Source organism: Anomaloglossus baeobatrachus, chromosome 11, assembly GCF_048569485.1.
Source record: "Anomaloglossus baeobatrachus isolate aAnoBae1 chromosome 11, aAnoBae1.hap1, whole genome shotgun sequence".
Lineage (NCBI taxonomy): Eukaryota > Metazoa > Chordata > Amphibia > Anura > Aromobatidae > Anomaloglossus > Anomaloglossus baeobatrachus.
In genome coordinates this window covers 126,712,389-126,728,015 of record NC_134363.1, presented here as the reverse complement: position 1 = coordinate 126,728,015, position 15,627 = coordinate 126,712,389, and the positions used below count along the sequence as shown (strand labels likewise).

Sequence of the window (15,627 nt, the reverse complement as noted above, 5' to 3'; positions counted from 1 at the left end):
TCATACTTTGCGTACAGACGATTCTCTCTCAGTCTTTGTAGAACCAGCTGTACGTTTTCTCTGTGGGTTTGGAGGTCCGGAGAGAAGACAAGGATGTCATCTAGATACACTACCACACAGATGTAGAGAAGGTCCCGGAACACGTCGTTCACCAGTTCTTGAAAGACGGCAGGAGCGTTACACAGGCCGAAGGGCATCACGCAGTATTCATAATGTCCATCGCGCGTATTGAACGCGGTTTTCCATTCGTCACCAGAGCGGATGCGTACCAGATTGTAAGCACCCCGAAGATCCAGCTTGGTGAACACACGAGCTCCTCTAAGCCGGTCAAACAATTCGGGAATGAGCGGCAGAGGGTACTTGTTTTTTACGGTGATTTGATTCAGACCCTGGTAGTCTATGCATGGGCGTAAGTCGCCCTCTTTCTTCTTGACAAAGAAGAAACCTGCTCCAGCAGGAGAGGAGGATCTCCGAATGAACCCCCTTGCCAGGCTCTCTGAGATGTAAGCAGACATGGCCCTTGTTTCGGCTGGAGATAAAGGATATATGCGTCCTCGTGGTGGTGTTGTTCCTGGGAGCAGGTCGATGGCACAATCGTATGGACGATGTGGCGGCAGTACCTCGGATTCCTTTTTATCAAAGACATCTGGAAAGGACCAATAGGCCGAGGGCAGCCCCGGTAGGTTCTCTGGAACCGGAGGTCGTCGGATGGGTTGTATGGACTTTAGGCACCTCTCATGACACGAAGAGCCCCATCGGGTGATTTCGCCAGTGCCCCAGATAACTGATGGTTCGTGTGTCCGCAACCATGGAAGTCCCAGCAGGATCTGGTGGGACATGTGTGGGAGAACGTAGAAAGCGATGTTCTCGGTGTGAAGGGCACCGATACGCAGTTCGACCGGCCTGGTGATCCAGGAGATGGTGTCAGAGAGGGGCCTCCCATCCACCGAGGCAATCACTAGGGGCTTGTCGAGTGGAATAACAGGCACCCGGTACTTGTCCACCGTGGCCTGCTGGATGAAATTGCCTGCTGCCCCGGAATCGAGGTAGGCATCAGCCGTGAACCGCGTCTCTCCCGTTGTCACTTGCACTGTCCATGTAACCGGGTCAGAGAGAGTCCCAGCACCTAGGGTGGCCTCTCCTACCAACCCTAGGCTTTGGAGTTTCCCGGCCTCTCTGGACAGGAGCGTAGCAGGTGTGTGCCCTCACCGCAGTAAAAGCAGAGACCCTTGGCGAGCCGCTCTGCTCGACGTTGTTCAGACTGACGCACTCGGTCGATCTGCATGGGCTCGTGGACGGGAGCCCCAGCTGTCGATGACTGAAGTACGGAGGGTCTCTGCGGAGGAGAGGAATGCCGTACTGGACGTCTCTCACGGGACACTTCCTTGGATCTCTCCTGAAAGCGAATGTCCACTCGAGTCGCTAGGGCAATCAGGGCATCCAGGGTGGTCGGTACGTCACGACCCGCCAGCTCGTCTTTAATTCGCCCTGAGAGTCCTTCCCAGAAGGCGGCGGTTAGGGCCTCGTTGTTCCACCCGAGTTCTGAGGCCAGGGTGCGGAACCGGATCGCGTATTGACCCACCGTCAGAGTCCCCTGACGTAACCGGAGAAGAGACGAAGCAGACGCGGAGGCGCGTCCGGGCTCATCAAAAGTACCACGGAATGCCTGCAGGAAGTCCTGGATGTTCGTGGTAACAGGATCCCCCTTCTCCCACAAGGGGTTCATCCACGCCAGTGCCTCACCCTCTAGATGGGACATGATGAAGGCGACCTTGGCTTGGTCGGAGGCAAACAAATGCGGCAGCTGCGTGAAATGGAGGGAGCATTGGTTTAAGAATCCCCTGCAGGTCTTGGGGTCTCCGGCGTACCGGGGTGGTGAAGCCAACCGAAGTCTGGTGGTATCTGAAGAAGTCGCCACAGGAGCTGGATCCGTGGATTGACTAGTGGAAGCCCGGGATGTTGAAGTCGTAACTGCCGTTTGTAGCGTGTTCAGGCGGGCGTCCACAGAAGACATGAATTGCAGCATGCGGGTCTGGACTTCACGCTGGCATTGAAGTTCCTCCTGTACGGCTGCTAGTGCTGCAGCGGGATCCATGGCCTGATCTTACTGTCACGGCCAGGTGGACGGGCAGACCCAGGAGGTGGATCCACTGGGCCGAACTCCTAGATGGTAGTAAAGAGTCCGGTAGCTGGAACACTATAAACAGCAGAACAGTCCGTGCACACGAGTATAGCGGAGAAGTCCCTGGGACCACGGAGTCACGGGTGGTAGTCCGGGTGACGCAGCTCAGGTTCGGAAGCCGAGATGATGTCAGGCGGGGTCCGGAACCTTTGGAGCGAGATGACGGGTCACCGCAGGGATCCGAGATGGTGCGGACTGTCAGGATGGCAGATGGACAGCGTTCGGGGTTCAGGATACGGCAGGACTGGATGGCGAGGCAGGCACGGCTCTACAAGAGAGATAGGTGAGTATATACACATATACACCAGGAGACCTGACTCCTAGCTTAGGAAACACGAAGATCAGGCCCCGCCCCCTTGGACAATAACCCCCTTTATACCCTGTACCTGTTTAGCCTCATTTCCTGTTAATGGACGCTGGCCCTTTAAGAAAGGGTCAGTGACCGCGCGCGCGCGCCCTAATGCGCATGCGCGCCGCCCGGGTGCCAGAAGCCAGGGAAGGAAGCTGAGAGGAGGACGCAGGGGAGCCGGCTAGGGCCTGGGAAGCCGTCGGGCGCCGGGATCGGAGACCAGGGGGCCTGGGAAGGACGGGCACCGGAGGCTGGAGAGCGGGGAGCGTGGCAGGTGAGCCGGGGAGCGGGGGTGAGGACCCGGGGAGCGGAACCGGGGACCCGGGAAGGGGAGCCGAGGACCCGGGGAGCGTGACAGCATTGTTTGGCTTTTAAGTCCTATACTAGGCTATCAGTGTGATAGACTCATTTATACAGTACATTCTTAATGAAAACATTAGATTTCGGCTTGTTATATTCAGAGCTGACGTTCAGGTGGGACAAACTGCGCAATTTCCGGAGCCTCCAGTCACTTGGTGGGCCCCAGCATCTATAGCAGGAGCTACACTGATAATGGCATTATCAGTGTAGCTTTCAATGTGGAGACCACTTGAGGACCTTTGGTGACATCATGACCATGTGATCGGTAATTTGAATGTTTTGTCACCACAGGTCTTTTATTCTGTGAGACTCTAGGACTTTTGGTGACATCATGATCTTATGACTGGTCGTGTGATCGTGATGTCACTGGAGGTTCTGGACTCTGCGGAAGAGGAGTTGGACTTATGGTAAGTGTGTATTTGTGTGTGTCTATGTGTCAGTGTGTGCGTGTGTGTGTGTGTGTGTGTGTGTGTGTGTGTGTGTGCGTGTGTGTGTGTGTGTGTGTGTGTTTCTGGTGGGTTTATATAAATGAGGACATCAGAATGTATGGATTACTGGTGGTATATATTACGGAGGACATCAGGACGTAAGGGCTCCTGATGGTACATACATACAGTATGTATTAATGAGAACATCTGAATGTATGGGCTCCTGGTGGTAAATATTACTGAGGACATCAGGATGTAAGGGCTACTAGTGATACATACAGTATATATGTATTAGTGAGAACATCAGAATGTATGGGCTCCTGGTGGTATATATTAGTGAGGACATCTGAATGCAAGGGCTCCTGGTGGTATATATTAGTGAGGATATCAGAATGTATGGGCTCCTGGTAGTATATATTAGTTAGGACATCAGAAAATGTATGGGCTCCTCATGATATATATTAATGAGGACATCAGAATGTATGGGCTTCTGGTGGTATATATTAGGGATGAAATCAGAATGTATGGGCTCCTGGTGGTATATATTAGGGATGAAATCAGAATGTATGGGCTCCTGGTGGTATATATTAGTGAGGACATCAGAATGTAGAATGTATGGGCTCCTGGTGGTATATATTAGGGATGAAATCAGAATGTATGGGCTCCTGGTGGTATATATTAGTGAGGACATCAGAATGTAGAATGTATGGGCTCCTGGTGGTATATATTAGTGAGGACATCAGAATGTAGAATGTATGGGCTCCTGGTGGTATATATTAGTGAGGACATCAGAATGTAGAATGTATGGGCTCCTGGTGGTATATATTAGTGAGGACATCAGAATGTAGAATGTATGGGCTCCTGGTGGTATATATTAGAGAGGACATCAGAATGTATGGGCTCCTGGTGGTATATATTAGTTAGGACATCAGAATGTATGGGCTCCTGGTGGTATATATTAGTTAGGACATCAGAATGTAGAATGTATTGGCTCCTGATGGTATATATTAGTTAGGACATTAGAATGTATGGGCTCCACTATACTGTATATATATATATATATATATATATATATATATATATATATATTAATTAGGAGATCAGAATGTGTATGTATGTGCTCGGTCTATGCATGTGTGTGTTATGTGTGTGTAACATGTAGTGTTTGTGTCACATTCTGTGTGTATGTGTCGCCCTAGACAAGCCAGGGGCCACAGAGAACAACATCACAACACACCCCACATTCCCTGCAGGCACATCAAGGTCAGACACAAAACCCTTGTTGCCCTCCTCCAGGGGCTGATGTCCACACCAGGGGGTGGAGCCAGGCGGTTGGTCTCCACCCACCGAGGAGTTCACAGTCCTGGAGGCGGGAAAACCAGGCAGATAGAGTTAAGCTAGGGAAGTGAAGGAGTGGAGAGATTAGTTCAGGAGTTGGAGGAGTGAGGAAGTGAAGTGGTACTTGAGCAAACAAACAGTCTGAAGAGCGTCCGGGTTTGTGCCCCAGGCGAGACAGCAAGGTTGGCAGACGGCGGTGACCGTCTGCAGGAGTGGCCGATTGGAGTCTACCGTAAGGACCGCGGACGGGTGGTGGCCCGGCGGTACCGGACCGGTACACAAAGAGAAGCCAGCACCAGTGGCAGGGGCCTCTCGGACCCCGGCAAGGCTTGGAGTCGCCTTGAATTTGCCAAATCCGTCAGTGAAGGGGACCTCCTGGGCTTCCAAACAACTAAGTCCCGATTGAAGGCAACAGTCCGACCGAGTGAGAGGGACATCGCCACCGCCAAGGCACCAGTTCCTCAGGGCCAGCGCCTGCGGGCAAAAAGGGGCTCCTCCGGCCCATATCAAAGTCAGGGAGCGGGTTAGCGGTGGGAACCCATCGATACCAACAACCGTACTTAGGTGCATGGAAGAGACAGTCACCGCTAACTTGCAGGGAACAACAACACCGCAGCCGTCCGAGGGACCCGTCCAACCAGCCGCTTGTTTTACCGTGAACTGTGTCATCATCATTGGGCTGAGTGAGTACCTCCGTGCCGTGTGGCACAGCGCTGCCCCTGCGACCCTGCACCTCATCAGGTCCCGCAACCCGCCTGCCATCCATCCCTACCCCATCACCGGGGCCCCGGGACAACAAACCCCCTACCCACGGAGGGCAGAATAACAACCCAAGCTGCTCCCTGTCACCGTCCCCGGGATCCCCATCCGGAGCAGCGGTAGTGTCACCAAAAATCACCACAACCGTGGGTGGCGTCACGGACAATATTCCCAAAACCAAACCACCCCCTTTTCACTCACGGGCGAGGAGAGCTGCTCGAGACCCCGGGATCTGGCCCACCGCTCGAGCCACCGCCGAGCAGCAGCCGCAGCAGCAGCGGCCGGACCCGAGCAGGGGGGTGTGAGCGCAGCGTTGCCATCATCCTCCCCGCCCGAGACAACTTGGCGTCACGAACAGGATCCTACCGCTCTGCCGTTTGGTAGAGGTGCGCCTTGTTACCGCCGGAGGTGTCCGGCCGAAAAATTTCAGAAGCCGCCATCTTTGGCGCGGAAAGTTCCCGCTCGAGCGTCTCCTCGAGTAGTGGAGGCGCGAAGGCCAAAACCCCGCCCCGATAAAGAAAGTAAGGGGGACGAAATGGTGGCTGGCTGCATGTGAGCGCGGCTATAAAAGCAGGGACGCCAGGACCCTGTGTCCATCTTGTTCCTGGGAGAGGCCGCCAGCAAGATGTTTATGCCGTCCCGAAGCACCGTGGCCCCCGCGCCTGGAACAGTGGCGTGGGTGGAAATCCAGACCGCTCAGCTCTACCAGAGGCTGCAGGTCAAAATGCAGCTCCTCTTGGAGGAGTGGGAGACCGACATGGCGGAGGTCATAGCGACCGTGCGGAGACGCGAGGAGGAAGCTGCGGAAGGGAGGGTGAGTGACCCACGCCCCGATGCCCTTAAAGGGCCGGTCATCGCGGCTGCGGGACCCGGTCTAAACCCTCTCACCCTGCTGCCTCCCTCGCCACCTGTCCCGGAAACCGTGACCCCGCCACTAGGCCCGCTGCCACCGCAACCAGTAGCGATACCCCGCATGCCCGCCCTGGCGGGCCGACCTGTAGCCGGAGCCCGTAGCCGACCGGAGGTGCTCCCATGGAGAGCCCCGAAGCCAGAGCCGGAGGCATCCCCCGAGAGATCCCCCGAGCCGGAGCCGACTGACCGCTTCGTGAAAAAGGCCCAGCAGCGGAAAGCCCCTGTGCCCATCCCCCACACCTCGGCTGAGGTTGCGCCGGGTTGCCGCTGCAAGGCGGCGCCCAAGGCCAAGTCACCGCGGGACCTTCCGCCCAGGTTACCAGCAGTGGGCAGTGTTCGACAGGTTTCGCGGGGCCCGACCCGTGCGCCGGAGCTCGCAGCAGCCCCGTACTGGGACAGGGAGCCGGTACCGTTGGGCCCAGAAATTGAAGAGAGGGAGAGGAAGAAGGCGGAGTTGGTGGCCCGTGCAATCCGGGAGAAGGAGAGTCTAAGGCAAGCGACTTTCCGTGTCCGGGGCCCCCTGTATGAAGGGCAGGTGAGGCGGTTTGATGTCCGCCGGGGCTATGGATTCATTTATGAACCGGGCCTGGAGGCCGAAGTGTTCATAGCCCGACGGGATGTGAATGCCCACCTGCCAGAGGAGCATCCGGGCTGTAACCTAATGCCGGGCGACCTGGTGCAGTACACCCGGCACTGTGGGGAGAGGGGGTGGTTCGCGCTGGATGCGAAGCTGAGGGGCAGCCAGGAGGCCCGTGTAAGCGCCGCACCCCCTCCCTCAGGTGATGCCGAAGAATCGGAGTAAGGGCAGCGGAGCACCGTTGTCCCTGTCCCTGTTGGGACCACCTGTTTGTGTGCTGTAAAGTTTTGAAAGTTTTCTGGCAAAATGATAAGTGAAATGAAACCGTGAAAGTCACCTGATTGTCTACCGTGATTTGAAACCGGCCGTTGCCGGCACCGTTGTCCCCGTGGGGACCGTTTAAAAAGCTGCATAGGAACTACTATGGACAAGCCTGAGAACTTGCAGGGCAACCACAAACATTAGTGGCTTGTAAATAAATGTGTTGTTGCAGCTTCCAACCGTTGCCGCCTCCGGAGAGGCAGACTGGAGGAAGGGCCCGCAGTGGAGCAGGCTGGGGCCCAGCCACCACCGGAACCGGTGGCTAACCTCTGGGGGTTCCAGGGGCTCCCATGGACGTGGGTCCCCTGGAAAGGACAGAACCCGCTCGGGCAATTTGTGCAGGACTGGGGTCAAGGGGTGCTGCCTGTTTCTTAGGGGCAGCATCAGGGCCAGGTTGCTTGGGTGGGAGAGAGCGGAAGCCGCAACCGTTGCAACGTTTAAGTAAGAGTACCTCCCGATGTGGGAAGATGTTATTTTAATTGTATGTCTGTCACCGTTTTAAATTTTTCTACAGTTGGTGAAAATAAACCCGGTGTTGGACGGGCAGCCCGAGGATGGTCTGCATTAAACTAAGGGGGAATGTGTCGCCCTGGACAAGCCAGGGGCCACAGAGAACAACATCACAACACACTCCACATTCCCTGCAGGCACATCAAGGTCAGACACAAAACCCTTGTTGCCCTCCTCCAGGGGCTGATGTCCACACCAGGGGGTGGAGCCAGGCGGTTGGTCTCCACCCACCGAGGAGTTCACAGTCCTGGAGGCGGGAAAACCAGGCAGATAGAGTTAAGCTAGGGAAGTGAAGGAGTGGAGAGATTAGTTCAGGAGTTGGAGGAGTGAGGAAGTGAAGTGGTACTTGAGCAAACAAACAGTCTGAAGAGCATCCGGGTGTGTGCCCCGGGCGAGACAGCAAGGTTGGCAGACGGCGGTGACCGTCTGCAGGAGTGGCCGATTGGAGTCTACCGTAAGGACCGCGGACGGGTGGTGGCCCGGCGGTACCGGACCGGTACATAAAGAGAAGCCAGCACCAGTGGCAGGGGCCTCTCGGACCCCGGCAAGGCTTGTAGTCGCCGTGAATTTGCCAAATCCGTCAGTGAAGGGGACCTCCTGGGTTTACAAACAACTAAGTCCCGATTGAAGGCAACAGTCCGACCGAGTGAGAGGGACATCGCCACCGCCAAGGCACCAGTTCCTCAGGGCCAGCGCCTGCGGGCAAAAAGGGGCTCCTCCGGCCCATATCCAAGTCGGGGAGCGGGTTACCGGTGGGAACCCATCGATACCAACAACCGTACTTGGGTGCAGGGAAGAGACAGTCACCGCTAACTTGCAGGGAACAACAACACCGCAGCCGTCCGAGGGACCCGTCCAACCAGCCGCTTGTTTTACCGTGAACTGTGTCATCATCATTGGGCTGAGTGAGTACCTCCGTGCCGTGCGGCACAGCGCTGCCCCTGCGACCCTGCACCTCATCAGGCCCCGCAACCCGCCTGCCATCCATCCCTACCCCATCACCGGGGACCCGGGACAACAAACCCCCTACCCATGGAGGGGAGAATAACAACCCAAGCTGCTCCCTGTCACCGTCTCCGGGATCCCAATCCGGAGCAGCGGTGGTGTCACCAAAAATCACCACAACCGTGGGTGGCGTCACGGACAATATTCCCAAAACCAAACCACCCCCTTTTCACTCATGGGCGAGGAGCGCCGCTCGAGACCCCGGGATCCGGCCCACCGCTCGAGCCACCGCCGAGCAGCAGCCGCAGCAGCAGCGGCCGGACCCGTGCAGGGGGGTGTGAGTGCAGCGTTGCCATCCTCCTCCCCGCCCGCGACATGTATGTATCATCCATGTATAAGCCCCGGATGCACAGATTAAAGTTCCTAGGTGTAAACATGACGGCAATCGTCTAACAAATTAGCAAAATGCTGCTCATTCATTGGGTGATTGGATTGTTTATGGCAGAACACAAATCCTTGTTCTCGGCAGCACATTGCCTGGTGCAGACTGCTAAGACCCCAACAAACCCATAACTGATCGTCCCATGTAATGAAGAATCCGACTCAGGTATATACATCAGAACTATCTTTATTTTGGAGATTTAATAACCAAATCTCATCTTTTAGTGGATGGTGGTCGGTCACAGCCCAAAATATCAAAATAAAACTACTGTAATAAATCACAGTAAGCCAGTACAAAGCGTTGCGCTGCAGCCGGACTCCCGACGCGGGTGGCTTTTGTTCCAAAAGACCGCTACTGAGACTTAATACAATATTATGAAAGCCAAAACCCGTACAAATCATTGTGTCACAGCGGACTCCCGGCGCAGGAAAGCCAAACCAATGCAAATCATTGTGTCACAGCCGGACTCCTGGCGCAGGAAAGCCAAACCAGTACAAATCATTGTGTCACAGCCAGACTCCCGGCGCAGGAAAGCCAAACCAGTACAAATCATTGTGTCACAGCCGGACTCCCGGCACAGGAAAGGCAAACCAATCGAAAACATTGTGTCAAAGCCAGACCCCCGACGCAGGAAAGCCAAACCAGTACAAATCATTGTGCTGGAGCCGGGCTCCCGGCGAGGGTAAGCTTTTGCACCAAAACCATCACATCAACACTGACAAAGGGAGGGAGGGTGGCACAGCTGCCTCCGGGTCCCACAAAGTGGGGAGAGTCCGGAAGAGGCCGGGAAAAGGTTTCTAAAGAAAGGAAGCAGGAGGAGGAGAACAGAACCATTGGCTGCAATAAAACAGGGAGGAGGGAGAAATTACAAGGGATGACTGGATTAACCCCTTATCACGGGGCACAGCAGTCAGGGGGCTGTCAGTCAAATACTGGAATGCCCCACAGACTGCAGAAGAGCTGCTGATAACATGATACTATACAGGGACAGATTGATCTGCTAGTGATCGTTCTGTGCCCATCATAAACAAGTGCTAAACGGCTTCAATATTGTCGATCTCACTTTTTTAATGGTCTCAACTCAGCACATGTAAATGTAGCCTAAATGATTGACTGTGATATGACAATATTTGAGCATTTAGGGCTCTGCTTTAAATCTGTACCCATGCCCCACTTTGTCCCAAACTGTCCCTAGTTACATTAATACTTCAGTATACATTAGATAAATGGGCTCCAAGGTGGGCTGACAATTATGGGGCTGGATTTTACTACCCGGTACAGAATGGTTTAGCGGCGGTCACCCCTTTATGATCTTTTCTTGTCCCATGTGCCAATTCCACATCTAGTTCCACTATCAGTTTAGGAGAGGGGAGTATTCAATTTCTGACCACTCAATAGAAAGGAAAATTGGACTCCTTTATGGTATGTCCCCCATTATGGTACAGCTCATCTTCATAGTATGCGGAGGCGGACGGGAGCTCTGTAACCAGATATTAATACATTGATTACAATGTAGCGCAAAGCAATCGCTCTTCTCCTTGGCGGAATGTTCCTTGTGCTTCAACCCCTGGTTTTCACTTTTAATAATCTCTCTCCAATATCCCCTGCTTCTTCATACAGACATTAATGAATGCGTGACCGGCCTGGCCATGTGTGCACACAGCTGTCTCAACACTCGAGGTTCCTTCCACTGCGGTTGCAGTCCTGGATATGAGTTAGGAGCTGATGGGAAACAGTGCTACAGTAAGTGTTCCATGGGGGGGAACGTTCCTAACATCTGCACAGAATCTGCTGCTTTGGCTGTGAAATATTTGGTGTCAGTCGTTGCCAGAAAAACACAATTACAGAATGTTTGGTTGGATTGCAACTTCACTTTCAGAAGTATATATAGATTTAAAGGGGAACTCCACTTTGGAGTCATGATATACAACAATCCACAGATAAAATCTACAGAGCATATTGAGTAAATTTGTAATTTTTTTTCCTTAAGACATTTTCTCCTTTTAAAGTTGAAGATCAACCCTCCTAAGCCATCAATATGGGCATGCAGGTCATAGGAAATTTAATAAAATCATACCTTAATATCTGCAATCCAATGTCTTATTCCATAGAAATCCACGTTTTTCTTATCTGTATATGAGATGTTAAGATCTTTGGTCCAGACACAGATCTCCCTGAGAATCTGCCTCCAGAGCTTATTGTTAATGAAAGGAGGTGTTACCTGTGTGAGACATGTGGATCAGGAGAGCAGACTGTCAGTCATTACAAGTCTCACACCGGTAACGCCTCCTTTCATTTAAAATAATCTCTGGAGGTAGATTTTGAGGGGGATGTGTGTCCGGATCGTAAATCATAACAGCTCATTTACTAAGAAAAATATGGATTTCTCCGGAATAAGTAATCAGATAACAGATAGCAAAGTATCATTTTATTCAGCTTCCTATGACCTACATGCCCATATAGACGGGTTAGAAGGGTTGAACCTATTGCCAGATTCCCTTTGAACTTGCCTCTAGTGATGAGTGAGCACTACCATGCTCAGGTGCTCAGTACTCATAACTAGTGATGAGCGAGCACTACCCTGCTCAGGTGGTCAGTACTCGTAACTAGTGATGAGTGGGCACTGCCATGCTCGATACTCGTAACTAGTGATGAGCGAGCACTACCATGCTCAGGTGCTCGGTACTCGTAATTAGTGATGAGCGAGCACTACCAAGCTCAGGTTCTCGGTACTCGTAACTAGTGATGAGTGGGCACTACCATGCTCGGGTGGTCAGTACTCGTAACTAGTGATGAGCGAGCACTATCATGCTCAGGTGGTCACTACTCGTAACTAGTGATGAGTGGGCACTGCCATACTCGATACTCGTAACTAGTGATGAGCGAGCACTACCATGCTCGGGTGCTCGGTACTCGTAATTAGTGATGAGCAAGCACTACCAAGCTCGGGTTCTCAGTACTCGTAATTAGTGATGAGCGAGCACTACCATGCTCGGGTTTTCAGTACTCGTAATTAGGGATGAGCAAGCACTACCATGCTCGAGTGCTCGGTACTTGTTTAGAGCAGTTAGATGCTTGGATGGGCTCTATTCGAGTACTCAAGTTTAATGGAAGTCAATGGGAAACTCAAGCTGGAAGAGTTTCCCGTTGACTTCCATTATACTTGGGTACTCTAGTCGCGTCCATCCAATCATCCAATTGCTCTTAACAAGTACCGAGCAACCGAGCATGGTAGTGCTCACTCATCACTACTTGCCAACTTTCAGGCAAGAATGGGAGAATACATGATCTTATCCCTTCCTCTACAAATCTTTTCCATGCCCCTTCATAGAAGAGATCTTTCAGATGCTCTTCCTTTCAGAAACTTTTCTGAAGCCTCAGTGGCACCTAGGTTTGCCAATTCATCCTGGAAATTTTTTGGACATTCTTGGACAGCTCACAGATATGAGTTAAGGCCGCTTTACACACTGCGATATCGGTACCGATATCGCCATCGTGCGTACCCGCCCCCATCTGTTGTGCGACACGGGCAAATCGCTGCCCGTGTCACACAGCATCTCCCGGACCCGTCACACTACTTACCTTCCCTGCGACGTTGTTGTGACCGGCGATCCGCCTCCTTTTTAAGGGGGCAGTTCGTTCAGCGTCAGAGCAACGTCACTGCAGCGTCACTGAACCGCCGCCCAATAGAAGCAGAGGGGCGGAGATGAGCGGGACGAACATCCCGCTTATCTTCTTCCTTCTGCATTGTGGCCGGGAGGCAGGTAAGGAGAGCTTCCTCGTTCCTGCGGTGTCACACAGAGCGATGTGTGCTGCCGCAGGAACGAGGAACAACTTTGTTACTGCTGCAGTAACAATATTTGAGAATGGACCCCCATGTCACCGATGAGCGATTTTGCACGCTTTTGCGACGATGCAAAATCGCTCATAGGTGTCACACGCAACGGTATCGCTAAAGCAGCCGGATGTGCGTCACAAAATCCGTGACCCCAACGAGATCGCTGTAGTGATTTCATAGCATGTAAAGCCCGCTTTACACTGTTGTCTATTCCTAAGGGCAATCGGCAGAATCTAGAAATCAGCTATGGATAGGATTTGACAAAAAGACCTGAAATGACACTAGAAAACCTGAATACGGTCAGATTCACATACTGGTAATACATGAACTACCATATCTCTCACCCAGGAATGAAATTCTCTTTGATCAGTAGAAAAGATTAAAAAAAAACAAAACTAAACCTAATACAGGCACGTTGTTACAGCCCATGCTATTGTTCTGATGATAGACGAGGGCTTGGGGTAGGGACCATCTACAGGAGGATGAGCCGTTTCTACTTTTCTAACTGTGAATTATTTCTTTTTATTTTATCTTTTCCTCCAGGGATAGAAATGGAAATCATCAACAATTGTGAGATAAACAATGGCGGCTGTTCACATGAATGCCGCCACAGCAGCACGGGGCCCGCGTGTACCTGCCCACTGGGGTTAGATCTGGACTCTGATGGAAAGACATGTGTGGGTAAGAAGGAGTGTTTGTCTATGTTCTGCTCCCTAGCCATCGGTGGAAGGGCGCCCCTACTTCCTAAATTCAAAATGGTAAATTGCTGAATTGAACATACAGTCTGCCAGAACGCTGCCCCCGCAGTATGGGAGGGGTGCTGCCTGAAGTTAAAAATTCCCACCTATACTCATCGATAGGAGTCATAGTTTGCAACAGCTGGAGAGGACAGGTTGGAGATCAAGAGTGAAGAATCTTGCCAATTACACATGTACCGGGATGATGGCAGGCTGTATAGACCATCTATTCTCTAGTACATAATCCACAGATGCTTCTCTGTACAGAAATGGTTTATTGTGTCCAGGATCAAACGCTTGCTGCAGCTTTACACTCCAGTCACGCATGAGCCGGACAGATACAAATATTGCCAGCAGCAAAATTAAATTGTTTAACCAAGAATGTCCAATAAGTGGTCAAAGAGCCTAGAAATCTGCTGCGGAACAAGGAGCATCGGGAGCGTCAGAGAGGAGATCTAGCAGCTCAATCTTAAAGGGAGTGTTCAGTGTTTATGCTAATGAAGTTCTGTAACTTTCTTGTAGTAATAATTACTGTACAATCCTTAAGAACACTGGCCTATCTCTGTCCTATCCTGATGGGATAGAGATCTACCTGATGAAGGCTATTTCAGCCGAAACGCGTTGTACTTGTATATGAATTTTTTTTACTATTTTTAATGTACCTCAAGTTTGTTATTAAAACACGTTCAATATTACACCAAGTTCGTCAAGGAAAAACGTCTTTTTCCTAAAGTATTGATTGGTGCTAATATTGGTGAATATATTTCTATCCTGATGGTTTGTTACAATGTATCACTGCAGGCAAAATGTTTTATCCTAGAGTCCAGACTGTCAGCTCACTGTGGGCATATAATATCCACTAAATCTTCAACCCAATTTGAGACTCATCTGTCCTGTTTGTTTATGACTAAGAGGTTTACAAATGTGTCAGGCTCAGCCCCAAGCTATACTTAAAGAGAACCAACCACCAGAATTTTCCTATATAAACTAAAGCCAGTGCTATACTGGCGCTATCATGCGGATTCTATACATACCTTTAGTTGTGTGATCGGATGTATAGTTTCTGAAATATAGACAAGTAAAGTTTGTGAAACTGTTATTTGATTGATAGGTGCTACAGAATATCTAATAGGTGGGTTGGATTTTGCTAGTTATTCCTGTCCCTGTATGTCCTTCCTTCTCCTGTCTCTGTTATTACAGGGGGAGGAAGGAGGGAGGAAGGACAGGCAGCAGACAGGGGTGGGAATAACGAGCAAAACCAGACCCACCTATTAGATATTCCGTTGCACCTATCAATCAAATAACAGTGCATTTCACAAACTTTACTTGCCTGTATTTCAGAGACTATACATCCGATCTCACAACTAAAGGTATGTATAGACTCAGCATGATAGTGCCAGTATAGCACTGGCTTTATTTTATATAGGACAATTCTGGTGGTTGGTCCATTTTAAGTTGTTGCAAGGTTGGCCTCAAAGTTGTGCAGCCTGTCCCACTACAAAAGGGCCAACCACAAAAAGGGCACTATAAAGGGCCAATGTCAGCACCCAGCAATATTAATCTGTTCTCTATGTCCCATGTATTTTCTGGTATAAATAAACACAATATTGGCTCACCTCCCCATGTGTTCCAGTAGCCCTGATGCAAAAACCGGAGCTTCATTGGTAACATGTCGGCTCATACACATAGTATTTGTAAGGTACAGTAGTTCCACAAAAGCTCTTCTACAGTGAAAAAAACCCACTTTTTTAAATTTAATCTTCATGAAAGGCATCGCTGCACATTGGTCGTTTTGATCCAATGGTCTTGGTTATGGCTAATGCCATTTTTTTTGTTGAAGCGCGTCAAAAGTGTCACTTTCTGCCATTGTGCTGCAATGCCTTTACTGTAGATTGAATAAAAATAATAATAAATATTTTTTCTATTGGA

At 51.2% G+C, this 15,627-nt stretch overlaps 1 protein-coding gene across 1 annotated transcript in view; it reads left to right on the top strand.

The window, feature by feature from the left end:
• The window catches only part of MEGF6 (multiple EGF like domains 6), a 635,985-nt gene that overhangs the window by 521,068 nt on the left and 99,290 nt on the right, over positions 1–15,627 (top strand). Inside the window, exons 9-10 of the mRNA XM_075328936.1 lie at positions 10,744–10,866; positions 13,505–13,642. Coding sequence (XP_075185051.1) covers positions 10,744–10,866; positions 13,505–13,642 — 261 coding nt within the window. The remainder of the gene's footprint in view (positions 1–10,743; positions 10,867–13,504; positions 13,643–15,627) is intronic.